Source organism: Solea senegalensis, linkage group LG5, assembly GCF_019176455.1.
Source record: "Solea senegalensis isolate Sse05_10M linkage group LG5, IFAPA_SoseM_1, whole genome shotgun sequence".
In the NCBI taxonomy this organism is placed as follows: Eukaryota; Metazoa; Chordata; class Actinopteri; order Pleuronectiformes; family Soleidae; genus Solea; species Solea senegalensis.
Genome location: NC_058025.1, coordinates 14223773 through 14244702, shown reverse-complemented (window position 1 = coordinate 14244702; position 20930 = coordinate 14223773). Strand labels below are relative to the sequence as shown.

At 39.7% G+C, this 20930-nt stretch overlaps 1 protein-coding gene across 3 annotated transcripts; it reads left to right on the top strand.

Annotated features, from left to right (window-relative positions):
• The first annotated feature begins 4560 nt into the window (after positions 1–4560).
• LOC122769232 (peroxidasin homolog) lies at positions 4561–16405 on the top strand. 3 transcript variants are annotated; one of them, XM_044025613.1, is made up of 13 exons: positions 4561–4622; positions 7448–7588; positions 7707–7858; positions 8032–8185; positions 8510–8702; positions 9616–9710; positions 10067–10253; positions 10361–10458; positions 10535–10691; positions 10767–10885; positions 11092–11253; positions 11349–11462; positions 12632–12704. In XM_044025613.1, exons 2-13 carry the CDS (start codon positions 7453–7455, stop codon positions 12643–12645), a joined length of 1581 nt encoding a protein of 526 aa, XP_043881548.1. In that variant the 5' UTR covers positions 4561–4622; positions 7448–7452; the 3' UTR covers positions 12646–12704. The 3 variants fall into 3 exon arrangements, with proteins under 3 accessions (XP_043881548.1, XP_043881549.1, XP_043881547.1); XM_044025614.1 differs by lacking the exon at positions 4561–4622 and having other exon boundaries at positions 7410–7588; XM_044025612.1 differs by lacking the exons at positions 4561–4622; positions 7448–7588; positions 7707–7858; ... (5 more) ...; positions 10535–10691; positions 10767–10885 and adding exons at positions 12934–13744; positions 14515–14663; positions 14789–14858; positions 14964–15165; positions 15679–16405 and having other exon boundaries at positions 11187–11253; positions 12632–12719.
• The last annotated feature ends 4525 nt before the right edge of the window (positions 16406–20930 follow it).

Below are 20930 nucleotides of genomic sequence, written 5' to 3'. Positions count from 1 at the left end.
TTCAAACTAAGGACAATGACATTATTTTTTGGAGTGTGTTTTTTACTCACTGTTGTTTGCACAGGGAGTGACTGTTGTGTTTTTTTTACGACTTTAAGTATGAAGCTGCACGCCAATAAAAGTCTCATTGAAAAGGAATTTGGGGAACTGAAACAGATGAGTGCTTTTACTTTGAAACAGGGACAGTTGTGTTTGTGGCATATGCAATAGATTAAGACTTTGAAACTGTGGTGAAAGTTTAGTTTCTCTGTCTAATTTAAATTTTTTTGCATGGATCATTTGCAAATCAAGACTCAAAACTCACCTGTTCCGGACCGCCTACTCCCCCTAACCACCCTGCTTTTACTGTCACCTCCCTATTTTATTGTGTTGATTTTATGTGTTTTTTGGTTTTATCTAATTGTTTGATTTTAATTCATTGTGTTTGTAAAGTGTCACTGAGTGACCAAAAAGGCGCTTTTAAATTAAATGTGTTATTATTATTATTATTACTATCATTATTATTGTTGTTATCATTATTATTATTATCAATATCATATATCATTAGTCATCATTAGTTAAAGTTACCACCAACCTTCTCTTGGCCTCAGATAAATGTCTAGTCTCTATAATGGTCCTGTTAGATCTTAGTGCTGCATGCTGGGATTTAGTGCCCTCTGCTGGTTTGATTCATACCTATCTCATAGATTCCAGTTTGTTCATGTCAGTGATTATGCCTCATTGTACTCAAAAGTTAATTATGGAGTTCCACAGGGCTCAGTGTCTCAGGGCCTATACATTTAGCCCTAGACATCCTTCTTATAGGATATTAGAAAGCACAACATATACTCAGGGGAACATGAACCACCTGCTAGTTATACTGGTGTAGACCTAGAACTGCTGTGGTGCACTCCCACTCACTCCCTCACACTCAGGATATAAATATGACTTTATTACATGTCATTAACCTTCTTTCTCTCCATAGCTTGTGTATTTCCTTCCTCCTCTCTCTCTCTCTCTCTCTCTCTCTCAGTTGCAGGACTATTATTATTATTATTATCATTAGCAGTTGTAGTAGTAGTGTGATCATGATTATGCTATGATTAAAACTGATATCAGTATCCTTTATTTTCAACTATCTAGCTATGCCACTGCGTGGGTTAATTATATTGTAGTACCATAAACATGTCATAACTGATTTAGAACTGTCCTGTCTAAACCTATAACTTAGTGCAACTGTTATACAGTATATGCTCCTGGTCTCTCTCTTCACCTCCCTCTTTCCTCCTTCTCTCCTCTGTCCCCCATTTTTCCTGTCACCCCAAACGGTCGAGACATCTTTGAGTCTGGTTCTGTCAGAGATTTCCTCTTGTTGAAAGGGTTTTTTTTTCTCTCCACTGATGCCTAGTGCTTGTTCACTGTGTGAACTATTGGGTTTCTCTTCTCTTCTCCTCAATCTAAAAGGTTTATCACAGAATTGTCGTTGCGAAACAGCCAACTCTAAAGCTAAAGTATAAATCTTATCACTGGGGCCCTTCTCAGCTCCAGGTTACATTACATTACATTACATGTCATTTAGCAGACACTTTTATCCAAAGCGACTTACAATGGAACCAAGTACAATTAGCCAGGGGTGGAATCGAACTTGCGACCATGATGTCTTTGGTTCACAAGGTAGGGTCTTAACCACTGAGCCACTCCACCCCCCAGGTTCCAGGCGATCGCCCATTTTGTCTACCCAGTTGTAGACTCCTGAGCAGAGTCATGGTCCGTGGGGACAACGTTTGTGTTTCCTGCTTGGGCAGCTCATAGGTGTAGCCCACCGTTGACCCACAATGATCTACAGAACCACAGTAATGCCACAGGTTTCATTTCTACCCTTCTGAAAAGACAGGCACCATATGTCAATGACATGGTGTCAGCTGTTGAGATTATGAGGTCTTAATTACCTTTACAGTAAAGGTGTCACCCTGAGTCCACTCTTTGTGCATTGACAACATAAACACTAATTCAAAGTGTGAACCATTCCTTTGTGTCTTCCTCTGAGAACACATTTACACAATGAATATTTGTCCTATAACCTTATATTTTGGACAACCTGATACAATGGCCTCTTGTCCCACAAAGACAGTGACTCACCTGCCACAGGAAACAACAGTTTCCAGTTACATTCACAAATCTGGGAGTCATTGTGTGTGTTGCGTCACTTCTGAGGAAAAGGTGAGGCAAGGTGGGCAACACATCCAACAAATACAGGTGATGCAAGTGTAGGTAAACATTTACTTTTGGGAGCATGTGAGCTCTTGTAGTTGTTACCACTTCAGGAAATTTTCAAGCACAAACACTGACCTTGTCAGGACCCGTAGTTCTCAAGAGGACCAAAACCTGGTCCTACTGAGGCAGAAGCTAATTTCTTTTGATTTGATAATTAAGGTTGGGTATTAACATGTTATAGTTAAGGTCCCTTACCTTAACTATGCTTTGTTGAGGCTGTGCAGATAAATGGAAGTCAATACAGTGTGTGCTCACCTCTGTGCCTATGTGTGTGTGTGTGTATGATCACCATGGTAGAGACGGCTATTTAAACACAAGACAGAAGCTTCATAAACACTTTCTCATTCACCTCTTTGAAAAAAGAAGAAGACGTTGATAAGGGCGTGGTGACACGTGATAGTTTCAGTGGGCCTGTGAGCCTTAGTGAGTGACCATGGAAACAGAGTAAACACATGGGCAGATTGTTGGTCAGCAATAATTCATTTAGCGCTCTAATGAAAGACATGCTGGAATTTCTTGGGTGTGGTAACATTTTTTTCCTTCACCTTTACAGAAGAGCAGGTCCACTGCCAAGCAAATGGTTTTTTCCTCTTAATTTCTCACGCCCAACTTCTGTTTCTGACACAGGTTGTCAAGCAAACACTTTTATTATTATAAAGGACAAACTTTCCTAGAAGTATCAGGGCCAAACTGAATTCTCTTTCGAGAAAAAAGCTGTAATATTATGAGATCATTATTTAATTAAATGTAGTATTATTACTATTATTATTATTATTATTGCTAAATAGCAACAGAACGTAGATGTAACCAGCAGTAGCCTTGCAGTCGAGCAGTACCAGTCAAATCTGTGTGATTCTTTCTTGTCAACAGACTCAGTTTCTTTCTCAAGTCCTGATGCTAATCATAATGTGGTGATGATGTGCCAAAAAGATGAAGTATATCTTGGCCCTAATACATTCCACTATTGTCCAGATTAATCTCAGTTTAACGGTGTGGACTTTGATGAAACCTTGAACTTTTCTTCAGCATTATAACATTATGCCATTGGTGATTTCCAGTGCCGCATTCAACCATCCATCCATCCTTTTTCTACCACTTTATCCTCCACAGGAGGGTCGCGGGGGGAACCATGCCAATCTCAGCTGACATAGGTCAATAGGCAGGGTACACACTGGACAGATCGCCAGTCCATCACAGGGCCATATAGGGACAAACAGCCATTCCACAATCCACTCTCACACCTATGGTCAATTTAGATTGACCAATTTACCTAATCCCCATATTGCTTGTTTGAGAAAAAATGTTGCCGCAAGGCAAGAATGCTAACCACTCACTACATGAAACCATGGGGCCCCACATTCACCAGTACTTTTATCGTCAACCCAAGTAAAAAAAGTAGCTTGTTTAAAATGTACTCCGAGTAAAAGTTACTTACTTTAATAACAAAGTTGGGGTTCTTTCTTGTGCAGTGCAAAAAGGAAATTCTAACAAAATTGTGTTTAATTAAAGGAAAACTTTTACAAATTAAAGTGCACATGTAAACACATAATGTATTAGTCCAAATGGGTCACAAATGATTTAACTTTCTCAGTCAGGCCAACATTTTTTACTCAGTAGTAGGATGTGATTAAAAATGTAGCAAAGTACAGTGCCTCAATATACTCACATTTCAAATTTACAAAGTACACAAATAAATCTACCAAATTCATTCATTTCTTTCCAACTCTGCCAGGTAGATACTTTCTTGCTGACTTTCTGCAAAGCCTCGTTACACAGTTACACATCATTCCTCCTGATACATCATCAGAACGTTGGGAAAATCGAATCACTTTTCGGCTTTTGCAACATTGTGTCACGCACGTGTCCGCACGTTTCGTTACTCAAGCTATAGTGAAGTCAATGACGCAATATTTGTGTGTGACTTGCTCTGCCTCAATTGCATCACTCAGTGTTTTGATTTATTTGTACAACTTAATGCTTCATTTATTTGGTAACCTAGGTAACCAACTAACCTAGTTAACTTAAATGCTTAGGTGAAGTGCTTAGGTGAAGGTCAGGGTTAGATATTGACTGGTTGAATGGTTAAGGATATGGATAATACTTTATTTAGGCACTCCAAATGAGTGGAAGTCCATGCAGTGTCCAAAGAAGAATAGCTACACAAACCTGTGTGTGTGTGTGTGTGTGTGTGTGCGCATGTGTTTGTTGGGGGCAGTTCATATAAGTGGCTGCTGCTCGTTGTTCTCTGTTTCCTTGCATCCAGCTCAGCAAATACATCAGAGAAGCAGCTTCTGTCGAGGTGACAGCTGGGAGACGGAGACCGACTCCACACGATCGCAAACCAGCACAGAAACCAACCTTGAAATAAAGTAAGTATCAATATTGTCAGCGATGTTTTGATAAATAAGCGCTTTATGGTTTGCTCCTGACAAGACCTAGATCCATTTTGCATTGTATGTTTCTTTTAAAACACATGTATGTGTGTTGTGTTCTTTGTAGCTGTCCATGTTTTGTTTTTTCCCCCCCATTTTCAATCAAATGCAAATTCAGCCCTCACTCAGCCAAACCACACAGTGTGCTGCAGAGGAACCACTGAAAATAAACTGAATTTGCATTTATCTCATGAACGTCTGTTGAAATCAAACACAAAGTTCTCAGAAGTAAATACATTGTTTTTGAATCTGTGCTGTTGTGTGGATGTTCACCAGGATAAGCAGCAGAAACAGACAGAGAGAGAGCAATTAAAAATATTTTGAGTACGTACATTAGTGCCACATGATGAGAGGCACTGACTCACCGCTGAATTTAATTAGAGACAAAGTATTAAAAGTGTGGCTGCCAAACCATATTAATGACATGCTAACCAGTGTAAACGGTCTGGTGTGAGTCAAACAAATACACCCACATGCTCTTACTATTATGTTGGTATGACTAGCCATTAACTCTCCTCAAATGATCAAGCAATTCATTGATGCTCTTAGTTCATGACTAATGTGTTCTCTTTCAGTTCAGTTCACGTTGTGTATTAATCTGATTTAATCCCTACCTAATTTAGTAGTGCACGGGATTTTCGAAGACCTAAGTAGTATTATTTATGCATTGTTCCCTCTTTTATATGAAACAGGCTGTGTTTAAGCACTTAAAACTTACTTAATACAGTGTAATGACCAAGTTGTTACACCCTGTGCTAGTGCAAATAATAAATATTTGAAAACAAATTAAAGAGGCAAAGAGGAACATTAGAAGAAAGACATTATTTTCTTACATCCAAATAAATAAAAAAAGTTTTCCTTTTTTGTTTAGCTCATCACAACTCATCAGACAGCGACTCCACCTGTTTCCTCTTTTTTTCCTCAACTTTGTATCATTTATTTGCATAACTGTGTTGCTCTCGGTGTAAATATAGAGGGCGAATGTCAATGAATGTTTTAATATTTTGCATCGGCTTGTCGTTTATTCAGCGTCAATCAGTAAAAGCCTTAAAGCTCAAGAAAAAGAAAACAACAATGTCTGTTAAAGCAGTGGGTCAGTACTTGGCTCATCCAAGCATGTTATTTCCCGTGTGTGTGACCAGAATGTCCTTCAAGATTAACATGCAACTTGTATATTTGATTTCTCCAGCATTGACACTATAACTTTAATCAAGTCAGAAGTTTATTGGCAGAAGAGCAGTTACATAGAGAACTAGCACAACACGTCACACACTGCGCTCCAACACTGTCTTTTGCAATATTTTGGCGGTAAATGTGCTTTACAACTTCATCCTTACAACAAACATATACAAATTCCACATTTAACCCAATATTTACAAATCATATCTTTGCCATGTTTCCGATCATCGTCCTCTCACACATTTACTACTTTACTCGTGCAAATGCAACAGTGTACACACTGAATGTGTTGCACATGCAAACAACAGAGGATCAGTCCTTAAATGGCCATACTGAGGGATCATGAAAGCCCATATAATCAGACGGGTAGCCGTCCATGCAGGGACCGATAACTGATCTTCACAGTACAAAGCTCCGCAGCCTCTTTTCATGTCACTTCCATTGAGTGGAGGGTCACAGTGTGAGCTTTATAAAGTGGATCAGTTAGTTATTCAAGGATTCAAGGGACTAAAGAGGACAAAGCTGAGCTCGCTGCAGTGCCACAGACTCACGACCAAAAAAAAAAAGCAAAGGGAGGTGTCATTTAGAGCTAGAGAGACACAGAGAGAATAATAAATAAATAATAAATTCATCTGCTGAATACATTTGCAGGACATGGATGAAAAGTGAACGTATGCAAAGGGACAGCTTCGCTGTTGTTTGTTGTGTCTAAATGACTGTAGAGTGCAGTAAAGGTACAGTACGGGAAAAAAGATCAACATTTCAACATCTTTTCCCATCGTGTACATTAAAAGTCAGTGGAATGTAATGTATACATTAAACACAATAAAAAAAAAACTTATCTATTTCCATGTATATGTATATCACCAAAAACATTATTATAACATTATTAGTTTGTTGCACATGCAGTTCTCTCAGACACAGAAGTGAGGAAATTAAAATTCAAAAACTGTAAAGTCAAAATCCTGCATGACCGGAGCACAGACTCCGTCTGACACACAGTCACTGGACTGAAATATGGCAGAAATCTGTCACTAAATATACCAGACTCCTCTGTTAAAAGTTATGATTTTAGACATTTCCTTGGTAAATGATGGAGATTTACCATGGGATTTCAGGATTGTTAAGTCTTTTTAACCGATCTGCACTTCGGCAGGGCTCGGTCTGATTTCTCTGTCTTCCAGTTCAGCCACACTGACCAATCAGTGGCCAGCAGTCTGTCGACGCCACGTTTAGTATTGGCTCAGCTCGCTTGGAACCTCGCCAGAGCAAAAATAAAATGTCAGGTGACCAGGTACTATCGCTAATGGAAAAGCACAAACAATCAAAACGTGCCGAGTCGAGACGTGCTGGAACTGTGTCGCGAAAAAGCGCCAATAGTGTTGCTCGACGGATGCAGCATACAAATAATGTTACAACTCTGTTCAAACAGAGGAAGAATACTAACAAAAAAAATCTGCAAAAGTCACATACTGCAGCTTTAAATCAACCACGTGGAGCTCAATACTTACTACTGTAACTTCGGTGCACACAACAACACTTCTCTTACCCTCTCTAAACCCTGTTTTTGTGACCGTCGACAGCATGAATGAAGCTCGTGTTTCCTATAGGGAGCGTTGAAGTAGGATGCACGTGTTCCTGTGTCTCCATCTGGATGCTCCCACAGATGACTTCCCACCTCTGCCTTCTCCTCCTGTCCAGCTTGGCAGTTTCATCCCAACTGGGTAAGTCCATGGTCTTCAGGCTGCAAGTTAGTCCAGCCACGATATGGTCTACGCTCAGGTTTACTAAATGCCACTTAACTGCACACTTATCTGATCCGTGTCTGTCTGTGTGTTCCAGGTATGGACAATGTTTTCTTTAGTCCCCAGAACCAAACAGTCAGGGAAGGAGAAGGAGTTTTCTTCCAGTGTGTGTCTGGGGAAAGTTCACCTCCTGCGAGCATCTCATGGCTCAAAGATGGAGAGGAGGTCACAAGAGGTCGACAGATTCAGGTGCGCAGGGACGGACATTTGACATTGGGGTTATGCGGTGTTTATTTCATACGTGTCTCATGATGTCACCGGTTAAATAGTGACATCATCATGTAAACTAAAGCCAAACAAACCCATGCAAAATGTTCATATTTGTTATTTATTGTAATGTTTCGTTGTGTTCACTGGTTTAGGGTGAGTTTGGAGGTGGAAACCACAAGAAAACGTCCGGCACTTTGCGTCTTTTCAATGTCACATTAGAGGACGACGGCATATACATTTGTGTCACTCACAATCCTTTACTGAACATCAGCACCAAGAGCAAACCAGCTACACTAACAGTGCAAGGTGGGCACATATACATAAATCATTTGTTCATGCTTTCTTTCACTCATACACCTGCCATTTTACATATTATTCAATATGTATATACTGTAAAAAACTTCATTTGCAACCAACATTTTGGCAAAGGCAATGCCAACAAAACCCAAAAATATACTATATTTATTATCCAAATAGTGTATGATTGACTTTCCGTCATTTGAGTCTATAAAACTTAAAATCTTAAAAACTTAAAAAAGATTACTGATGCTTTATATCACAAAAACGACTCTTTGGCGTGTACATTGCACACTAACGTATCGATCCTCTGATTGTCCATTTGTCCTGCAGGCATTCCCAGACGACTGCAGATCATCCAGGGCCCTGACAACATCACCGTCGCCATGGGAACAGAGGTCTCCATGCACTGTACCGCTCATGGCTTCCCCGTTCCCATGGTGCACTGGTTCAAAAACGGCTGCCACCTGACAGACTGTTCAGCCCCGTTCAGCCTGCAGAACAATGGACAGCTGCTCACATTCAGGTCTGACACTGCACCAGACAAGACGAATATTAATCACCTTCTTTCTTTTTTTTGTTAGCAAATTTGAATTGTTATAATAACGATGAATCGAGATGCGCTGAGTTTATGGTTCATTATGGACAGAGCACATGTCAGAGTGAAACTGCAACACCGGACATGCTGTTGTATGTACACCTCAAATATATCTTTATGTACTTTTATGTTTTTTTCAGGTTAGAACGCTTTGAATATGGCGCCAGTTTATTTCATATCTTGGCATGTGACTCAGTTGAGTAAAAAAATCCAAAAGAACGATGAAGATGATGGGAAAAAAACAACATAACAATGCTGTATCATGGCATTGTAATAACTAACTCTGTGACGATATATTTGCCCGAATTTCAAAATTAAAGTGTGTTGCTTTACAATAAAAACGTATTCATGATGCAGTGTGAATCTAATGATTAAACATACAGAAATACTTCATTATGACTTGATATTGGAGGCAGGCCGCGAGTTTGGGACCTGTGTTGTAAATTCTTCTGCAAGATAAAGCTCAAGTTTGGTCTCACAAATTGAATCAAATTGAGGGTAATTATTGCAATTTTGCCGAATGCAAAGATGGTATTTGTTGCTATCAGTTCATTATGTAAAGCTGAATACGAGCTGGTTTTATCATCCTTTATATTTTTTAATTGATCTATGTGTAAATATATCACCACAGTTAAACATTAATAAGTCACTACAGAATATTATAAATAAAAATTTACGTTACAGGGTAAACAAGTGCTAACATATCCCAGATCACGTCACGTGTGGCAGTTCCGGTTGCATGTACTTTAACCTGTATCTGTTTTTACCACCATAACTCAGAAGCTGTTTGGATCCGTTCAAAATGTTTTTATGAGTCATACTTGCTGATATTATTCTTCAGGAATGTGGCCAAAGAGGACGAGGGCTTGTATCACTGCGAAGCATCGAACCAGAAAGAAACAATCAAGTCCCAACCAGCCTTTCTACTAGTGGCTGGTAATGTGTTTAACATCAACCACAGATTTCATTGCATTTTTTCCCAAAATAATTTAGAAATTTAGGAAATGTATAGTTTCAGCTTTGGACAATTTATTTAATCAAATAGATTTGTAAATATAAACATTTTGACTTACATTTGAATTATTTTATAAACTGCTTTAATAATTTAATCCATTACTGATTTATACATCTCTTTGTGTCCATTTCAATATCAAAGAAACATTCATCATCTCTGGCTCAGAGACAGATGGAAGAGGAAATAAGACAAACTAAAGTGCAATTAATAAGGAAACATTTTTGGGAGCTGCTACACTGTATACACACACACAGTATGACACATATTGTGTTTCCAGAAATGGACTGGAGTTTTGCACAGCAGCCCATGAACCTGACAGTAAAGAGAGGTGAGAATGTGACAGTCACCTGCAGACCTCCACACAGCAGACCAGCAGCCCAGGTCACCTGGTTCAAAAACAACCAGCCTCTCACATCTACAGCACATGTAACTCCACTGCCGAGTGGAGACCTCTACTTCTTCAGGTGCGTGTGCATCGTACTGTATGTATTTTTATGCAGCGTGTGGGGACCAGAGACAGTTTTTTTGGCTGGTGAATGTTTCCCCATTGATGTCGTTGTTCTCTCTGCAGTATCCAAGAGTTTGACAGTGGGAGCTACTTCTGCAGAGCCTCCAACATCCACCTGAAGAGGTTTCTCACCTCTAGACGAGCAACAGTAACAGTCCTGGGTATGACCTTCTGGCCTAATTATGATTTCTTGTGGCCACTGAGAGTGAATTTCCTTCAATATTTTCTTCAATTCAGCCCCTCCATCAGTGAAAGTGTGGCCCCAGCTGCTGACGGTGCCTGTGGGTGCTCGGGTGATGCTGGAGTGTCAGGTGTCTGCAGGTCATCCTTTACCCTCCATGAGCTGGATCAAGAGAGGCCACTCCAAGCAAACTGGAGGCAAGGTTGCTCTGGGGTAAGTTCATGTGCAACAGGTGCATTGACTAGTTTAGTGTCCTTGGCAGAATTAACTTTACAATTTTCTGTACAGACTGAGAAATACCACTCTTCACATCCAGTCGGCCAGGAGCTATGATGAGGGCGTGTACGTGTGCGCGGCCTCAAACCCGCTGGGCCAAAGTCATGACAAAGTTACGCTAAGAGTCACTGGTAACGTTTTTCACCATTATTAAAACAAAGCACAGTTTTAATTCACCACCAATTTCCTCAATCCTCAACAAAAGTACACTTTTCTAACCAATACAAATATTAAAAAGATAACTTTTTGGGAATCTTTGTGTTGTAAAATGACACCTGAACATCCTAAAACGCAGAATATGACTGCAAAAATGTTTCTCTTGTGCTTTTTTTCCCAGTGAGCCCCATCATAGTGACCTTCATGGGTCAGGTGAGCTGCCGGATCGGGACATCGGTGGTCCTACCGTGCACAGCTGTGGGGATTCTTCCTATCACATACACCTGGAGCAGAGACAAAGCAGAGACACAGTCTCCTGTCGGTGTCAACAGGCACGTTGATGGTGAGCGGCTGTAGTGGCGCCATTAGGGATTATTTTCATCAGCAAATACAAACAGTTGAAAAAGCTTAAAACGTTTCTGTTTCACTGTTGTGCAGAAAATGGAGCTCTACATATACTGAGTGTACAGTGGGCTGATGCAGGAGAATATTACTGCACCGCTGAGAACCGAGCAGGACGACATCAGAGACGCGTCATCCTCACGGTCACAGGTATTCTGACAATAATTCGCTGTTCATTCGTGAATTAGAAAGGGTTCAATGCCTTCTGGCTGCTGTAGACAGAACATTACATTCTTAATGTCCTGTATTACAGTATGAAGTTACATTGAATAATCACATATACTGTGGGCTCAATCTCCTATTAAAATATGGATATTCTGATGTGCACTACCATGCACATGTACACATGGCAAACTAGGTTAGTTAAAGTTGATAAAAAACTGTTTTATCACATGTATATTCAATGTGTTCTGAGGAAAATAGGTTTGTACACAGACAATTAGTTGTGCAACTGTTCTACAGGCGCTCACCTCTTCTTTTGGTTTGTCTTTTATTTTGTCTTTTGCCCTAAGATGAAAATCATCCAGCTGATAGAGGAAAGCAGATAAGCCTGGTTTTGACTGCTGTGAGTTAACATGTTGTTTTCACTGTGGCTCGTGTGGTGACGTCAGTGATGGAGAGATACTATATATTAACCCAAATACCTCAGTGCCGATACTATTCTATACCAAGTACTACTTAGAAGCACTTCTGAGAGACTTGTGTAGAATGTTCTACTTTAAGACATTTCAGAGAGAAATGCTGTACTTTGTAAACTAATTTTGTTATGTGGAAGAATCAAACACATACAGTAAGTATGTCAACTATGATCATTGTGATGATAAAATCTGTGTTTCTGTCTTTGTAAACTTTAAAAAAAAAAACATTAATTCACACATCCAAATTACAAAAATGAAATCAAAGATAAGGGAAAAAAATAATATTGCCATCACCTGTATCAGCCTGTAGGTGCATCCTGGACTGAATAATTGTATTAAAAGTAGTTGAAATTAGCTGCAACAGCATTTTTACACATTTATACATTACAACCTAATAATGTCGTACATGATTATTAATCATTACGACAATATTCTGTATCCTTCAGCCTAGGTAAAAAAATAAATAAATCTGCACTGGTGGGTGTTATTTTGCTCCAAAATCCGTACATTTTGTGTTTCAGAAGCTGTGAATGTTTCTTGTTTGTGTGTGATCTTTAAAGTCAGTTGTTTTAGTAGTAATGATCTGTAACATGCTCATGTATAACACTGCTTCACAGTAGTTCATTTATGTTAATGCCAAATCTTTCCATTTTGTATCTAAGATATATTTTTTTTCCCTAGAGCGCCAACAATGACGGAGACGTACCAGTTTCCAGTGATTCCTTTGCTGAGCAACATCATGTGCAGTCACAGCACAAGGAAGCCACATGTATGTACTTTTCAGCAAGTCCTGAAATGTAATAACTTAAGTCATAATATTTGTAATAACTAACAAATTCATTTTGAAGAGGCAACAAAGTTAAACTGTAAAAATGCAACTGATTCAGCTTAACAAATAAACAACCACGTCTACTGGTGCGAGATAATGTTACAGTATGATTTTATTTGACAAACCACTTGTAAGTCTTTTATTACTACTTCAGGCACATCATCAGCCTGTGACGCTACAACCCTTGGAGCGTCCACAGTCCCCACATTTTCAAGAGGAGCAGTTGCTGAGATGTCACCAGAATCAACCAGTAGTCCAACTCAGCCGCTACTCACACAGATCGCTCACCCTATTTTGCCACCGCAGTTACTCCCAGACACCCGGTCAGTAGACCCCCACGCCGCACAGCTACGGCGGATTGGTGCACCGCGTTTCATTTCACATCGTGGACCACCAACCATCACAGATCCTGTCACTGAAAGTCAATTTTACCACAAGCCAACCTCAACACTCTTTTCTCAAACCAAGATGGAAAACCCACACCATCCACAGCCTTCACCGACCCAATCGAAAAATCCTCACACTCATTCTCAAGAATTGTTTATTTCAAGATTTTTACCCAAGTTCCGTCTCGAGCCGCCAACAACCCAGCCTCAGCTGCCCCCCCAACAACGTCCAACTTCAGTTGCCACGTCTCAGCCGTCCCATGGTCACAGTCAGCCCTTAACAACCAAACCCACTTCAGACATTCCCGCACTTCCTCGAACCCAACCTCAGCTATCTTCAGTGCAACCACTACAGCCCTCAATCTCAACCCTCGACACACATGGCGAGATCTCCAATCTGATGACACTGGCCCCTGAGTTCGATGTCGTCCCACAGTTGAACCAGTCTGAGCCGGTACAACTAAATGGGACCCAGCAGGGTGACCCAGCTCAATCAGCCAAATCAACCAATGACACTGAGCTTTCAGAGTGGCTGAAGAGGAACACATCCCAGTCACCGATGACCAGCAATGATCCCAGGTAGGTCAAATAAAAAGTAAACGGAACAATGGGTATTTCATGCTACTAATGCATTTAAAAGGTTCGGTGTGTGCAATTTAGGAAGCAGACATTAAACTTACAGAAGCATGAATAGCCTTGCATTTCGCATTTTTAAGTGTATATGTATACACAGGTGTGTGAGAATGTGGGAAATTATATACTAGTGGTGCCTGCCCCACTGGTGCCCTTTTAATTTTCGCCCCTGCCCCCCCAAATGTCACTAACCCTCACTGTGTCTTTCAGCATGCAGGTACACAACCTCTTATCGTAAGTGTGGGTCATTGAAAAACTTAGCCTTTGTAAGATAGTGGAAGGTGATTAAAACTTAGTTAGCCCTGAGTGATTCAACGTGGCCTTCAATGAAAGAGGGATTAAAGCATTGCTGTGTGATGTATGGTTTGTCTTTGCAACTTTCTCTCTGCATCCTTTGCTGACAGCTTACAGGAAATAGTCGGGGCTGGTTTATTGAAAAACAGGAAGTCAATCAGACTGTAAAGTGTTGTGCTACAGGGACAATGTGCAGTTGTTGCATCAGGAATCAAACTTGTGGTGTGCTCACGGTTGTCCATTTTGGGTTTGCATGTACCCCTGCAGAAATTAATGCCATTTACATTTACAATAAGTACATAACGCTGACCCTATACTGCAGATGTATGCAGAAAGTATGACCTGGGCCTTTATGCACAATGCACCATTAATGCAAAAACCGTGTAGCAAGATGTCACTTCTGCTTGTCCTGTACACTCCAGAGTGACCCAGCCGTCATGGCTGCCCATGGTGGAGAAACATGACATCCCTATTGTTGTGGGAGTGGGCGTATCCTTGGCCTTCATCTTCATCACTGTTATGTTCTATTCCGTGGTCCAGAAAAATCAACCTGTACCCACAAACCGAGCAGGTCAGAAAACCCTTTGCAGTTCCCGCACATCAAATATCATGACACTTATTTTAAATTCTGAGCATATTCAGAGCAAATCAGTTCGTAACAATTTCTTCAAAGCCTAATTACGCGTCCCCCAACAGCTCAGAGAAATGTGGGTGTACCCGCACGAAACCCTGACCGCAGAGCTGCCGGACGTACGTATGAAAACAGGTGAATACACTGTTACTAGGCAGCAATACGCTGGCCTTGCAATTGATCATTTCAGCTCAATATGTAAACGAGACATTAAATCCGAGCATCGTGTTCCTTGCACAGAGCTTTTGAAGATGACGACTGCGTGGCTGTGATTGAGCAGAGTCCTTACACGTCGGACACCCGAGCCCGACCTCCAGGGCCCAGTCTGGTCACAGTGCAGATGGAGCCCGCAGCTGCGGATCTTCACGAGGATACACAACTGACTCTGGACAAGCACTCAGTCTCTGTGGAGACTTATCATGAGTCCATTCTAGACACAAAGGTTTGATGACAAACACACACATGTGGAAACATCTGCAGGTTGCAGAAAGAGAGTGAGGAAAGAATATGTTTTCCCCTCAATCAATTTAGTGTAAACCGGCAGCCAAATATGCATAAAGTACTGGTCAGCAAGTGTCATTTTAGACAACTCAAGGTTTGTGTCTTAATTCCTGCCAAAAACAGATGATACAGATGTAGTACAAGTGTTGCTTATGTGCTAATAGTTATAGATGAGTTCAGCTGAGGCCACATCTGCTTTTAATTGATGTCATACTTCTTTCTGCTTTAGTCCATTTGTGCTGGTGGAATTGTTGTCCTCATCATTGCCCAGTTCAGATCACATCCATCAGTCTTCATCCTTCTAATCAACGCCAACCATCACCACCACCAGTGTCTGGAATCTAAGGGGATTAACCTAGTTGCTGCACAAGCCTAATCTCAAATTTTCCTCCAACAGGAAGTTCAATGCACTATGAATATAGATATATAAGAAGTGTATTCTTAAATATTTCAGATTGATCCTTCTCTGGAGGAGGAGACGGGCTGTACTATGTCCCAGCCCAACATCCAGCTGCAGTGTGCTGAGGACTGGACCAGTAACAGAGGGGACAACCACAGCCTGTGTCAGGATCCTTTGCCTCCTCCGTTGTCCTTACCTTCCTGTTCCCCTTCCCCCTCTCCACCATCGAGGCGTGAAGAGGGCCTGCACACCTCGTTGACCCTACAAAGTCCAGAGCAATGTGCAGCACCGCTCCACCACAGCCTCAGCATCTCACATGGCAACCCTCCCCTGCTCCTGTCTCACCACCTCTCCTTGGGTCTCACTACGGTTGCTGTTGATGTCCATTTTTACCCACCAGCCACTGCTTCAGCGGCAGCAGGCACCAGCACCGGCACCCAAGTCAACTCAGTCTCTCACTCCACCTGAAAACATCTCTTCAGTCCTCCATCAGTGAACAATCAGCGACCAGATTTCCCCAGTGTAAGCTTCTGCATATGACCAATGTAATCAACTTTACCAACTCTAACTATAAATCCCCCACTTGATGAGAAATAAATGATAATTACTGGAGATTCCAGATTTTTCCATCAATCAATGCCCACAGAAGAAAATGGAAAGGTGCTGATGTTAGTGTCTGTTGCTATTTGATACACAACAACATGCCAGGAGCACTGAGGTCCCTGCAAACCAGTTTTATATCACTGATTGTGTGCAGAGATATAGATATACAGCTATATATGTGTGTGTATATATATATATATAAAAATGTTCTAATCTTTTTGTTAATGTGTTTTATAGCTTTAGCTCAGCACTTTTTTAATCATAGTATTACTTTGTGTGTTGGTTATTAACAGCTTTACCACAAATAGTCTTGTTTTTTATTATTTATATGTTAATTACTACTCTGTTAATGAAGAAAATGTAAATGTGTTGTATTGAATTTATTATTTATGTAGAGGACACAATTTCACACATACATATACACATATATATATCAAATATATAAGTTCAATGTCAAATGTGTGGTACAGTAGCATTTAACAGCCAAGGATACATTTTATTTGTCAGAAAATATTGCAATAATTGTCAAACAATCTGTTTCAACGATCCTCACGTTTCCATATAAGCTACTTGACTGTTAAACCTTGTTTGAAACCAAAGGAGGGTAATAAGTGCTGGATGAATATAAACTGTAATGACAATACAGCCAAAAGCCCTTGGTGACAATTCTGTATGTAAACATTTCTCTGTGAGCTTTTATTTTCAAAATAAAACATCATTACATTAACTAAACATGTGCTTTATGATAAAAATAATATTAACTGTTGCACCTTAAAACTCACAAGGACAGAATGTGGATGAGACAAACGATGAAATGAAATGGTTTCTTTGTTAAATGGCTTCATAGTTTATCGTTTACCATCAACATTTGTAATAGAGAAATATCAAGATCATGTGTGTGGATTTTTCAGTCATCTTGATGAGAATGAATGAATGAATGAATGCAGTCTTTCGAATGTCATGCTACTCAGGCGACCTCTAGTGGCCATGAATAGTTCTTCAAATATCCTTAATAACTAACCAACAGAGGTCAGTAGAACCACACATTCTGTCAGTCTTCATATGGACAAGCACCAAATAAATGACCTTAACCAAAATATGTTTTATGTGTCTTTGCAAAAGGGAAACTGCACATCAGATTTACTTAACTCAGTTATGTCAACCGGTCCCACTAAACACAATTAATTAAATGGGAGAATGACAATGTATGTAATTATTACCATTTACTTTTATGCATATTTGACTTAAAAGATCTAAATATATTCTACATCATACAATTAAGTTGGATTTACTTAACACTATAATCTTAGATGTGCTAAACTCAGTAATGATGAAATCATTTCACACATTGTTATGTAATGTAAACATTGTCAAGTTGAATTTAATTAAATTGTGTTTATTTTAATAAAAATGTTTTGGTCTTTTTAATGTTGCATTAATTTGAGTCCTATACAGAAAAAGTCCTTTCACCTGCCTTTATTTTAAAATTAAATTTCAGAAAATTACACATTTCTGAAAGCCCAAACTCAGATCTATTTTCGTCAGTCAGTCAGTCGTATGGCCATCATGTTTTCTGAATGTTTTTTCTAACACTGTAATGAAACAGTGTTAAAATCAGTGGCCCTCCAAAGATACACCATTCAATAAAAAGCAAAACCAAGTATAATATAATCATGGTGTCTTCAAGTAAAAATGCCAAAATTGAAACTTGGTGCTTGGTCATTATGACATTAAATTCAAAGAAAAGAAAAAAGCAAGCAGATAACTCTAAAGGACAGAACTTGTGACAACATAAGGCAGAAAAACAAGGCAGGGTTATGCCCGAACAGGCTTTAACAGCCATTGCTGGAACAGAACAATATTATCGATACAATTATTTAGAAAACAATCACATATAGCTGCTGTAATCACACCATGCGAATCAAAAAGCAGCGAACATCTCAGACTTGCCTTGTGCAGTAAACTTACTTGTGCAGTTGGCTTTTCAAGACCTGCACCTATGCAGACAATCTGTTACTTTTTGGACAAACTCAAAAGTGTATCGTAGGTCTTTTGTATAGCTTAGATTTAAGCTGTAGATCAGGCCAAACAGGAGTGCACACCCATTCGCAAAAATACCTGAGACCCTGAAGCACTTCAACGTCCTCTATAATGGTACCAACATCCTCAGGTGGATCAGTGTCCGCTGCTCCCTCATGCCGAATGACGTAGACTCCTATCATCATATCCTCCATTTCTCTCTTTGCACCAGGAACAAGATCCTAAATGTGGAAGAACGATATAAAGAAAAATGTTGAAGTTTCAAATGCATAACAATATTAAATGTCACATCAAAATATGAATATAAACCCCAAAGTGTTGTCTTGATGTTTTGTCTACCATTCCAAACCCTAGGCAGCTCAATTGACATGATTTAAGACAAAATGTCAACATGCCATTAAAAAGTATAGGAATATTTATTATTTAACCATCCTCATTACATTACATGTCATTTAGCTTTTATCCAAAGCGACTTACAATGGAATCAAGTACAATTAGCCAGGGGTGGAATCGAACTTGCAACCATGATGTCTTTGGTACACAAGGTAGGGTCTTAACCACTGAGCCACTCCACCTCATCGGCAGATAATTTGTTTTAATAATTTGTAAATGTTTGCTACTGGAAGGGAAGTGGAAGTGCAAAACTTGAGCAGTTGCAAGAGTCAAGTGAAAGTTTAATTTGTGAAATTTAAATACATGTGCGTGGAATGTTTTAATTTGTAATGCTTCAGTAATTGGTACCTTGTAGATAGAGTTTCAGAACATTGTTTGCATCTCCAAATTCATAACCCAAAGAAAAACAGACATGAAAAGAGTTTATTGGTCATTCATCAACCAACACGCTCTGCAAATCTGAAATTCACAGTTGTGCACAGCTTTCAAGTTCCTTCCTTTTTAAAAATGTACAAAACCTACACAAATGCAGATGACAGTAAGGTCAAAAGTTAATGATTAAAAGTAAATAAGCTAAACAACACAATAATGGTTAATTAGGTCACTAATTTTAGATGAGCAAGTGGAAAGCTAAAATGGAGTCAAGCTAGCAAAATATTGATGTTTTTCACATTACCATAGCCTATACCATCAGTCCAAAGTCAAAAATACTCATCAACTGGTATAAAACAAGCATATTTTAGTTTGTCATTTTTAAATTAGTCATTAACTTACCTGGATATTGATGGATGGCCGTGGATTACGAAGAAATCCGAGACATGTGGCAGGACAGCCACATGTACAAGTCCAGAACATGCTGCCTTCAGCCTTGTTCTTACTGAGCATGTGCAAGTACCTGTGGGAGACGCCCTCCTAGGCCTGATGTACATCTTAATTAACCTGCTTACATAAATGATGCTCATTATTGTTTGTTAATTACAATAAACGATAAAGTACATGCTTCATTTGAATCTAAAACACAGAATTATTCAATCATTTCAGTTGAAATAACCATTTAATGCAAACAACACCTGAGTTTCATTTCTTTGAGTGTGGTCAATTCCACTGTTAGCTTTTGCCCATAGTTTGAACCTGAAATAAAAAAGAGGAGTAGGAAACGTCAGACTTTTGTCAGGTGTTTATGTGACTGTGAAATGATGTGGCAGTGCTGCCTTGATCTGTCAAGGTGCTTTAGACGCATTGTTTATTGTTGAACTTCCACTGCAGACCTGGGCCTCTTCAACTTTCCAGACCCTTCACATACACAAAAACCTATGTACATGTCTCTCAAACTGTGGGTTGTGAGGCCAATTTTAGTGAGTCGCAGATGTGTCTACTGTACTGTTTATACTGGTGTAGTTTGATTTCGCATTCAACAGCTCCTCTCGGCTCTCCATGGACAGTGTGCTGCCAGACACACAACCACAACCGACATAAGCTCAAAAATGTGGGTTGCAACTTAAGGATTCAGCATAAGTGCACGGGTCCCCCAGCTGGATTGTTCGTCAGGTTTCCATTAACATGTATCCCTAAATATAACCATACGTTTTTGCTGAAAAGAAAATGTGCATTTATATGTGTTCCCATCGACTCCCTTAAAGCAAATATTGGGAGTTAGTCATCAAGAACAGTACATTAAAACAGACTGATGGAGAAGCATCCACTGCTAACGATATACAAGCGGAATGTAAATGTAAAAAGTATGTCTTCCTTGAATGTCTGTTTATTGTTAGATCTGTTTTAGTCACATGATATATTTTGACCCTCATGACCCACTGTACCTTTCTTACAGTAGCTCGATATGCATCATCTCTAAATATGGCAGCCAGAGAATTCAGATATTGAAGCCATTTTATCTTTTGGGACATCATATCATGACCATTGGCTTATCCAGTGACTTTCTATTGAACATTTATTCAATTTGGAGTAGTTTTAAAAAATTAATTAAATGAGTCAAATTAATCAAAAAGGCAAACTCAAACTGAAAGAAAAACAACATGGAACAGAAATGAATACTAGAGCAACAGAAAGCACTGAACATCATGACACAAACAAGGATACATTAGGGAGTCAGGGACAATCAAACACAGGTGAGACAAACGAGGCACAGGTGCAACACATTGAGGCGGGGCACACAATCAACAAGGAAGACAGCACAGGAAGTCAAACTAAACAAGGAAAAACTTCAAAATAAAACAGGAAGCAAAGAAAACAGAGAAGGGACTAATAAA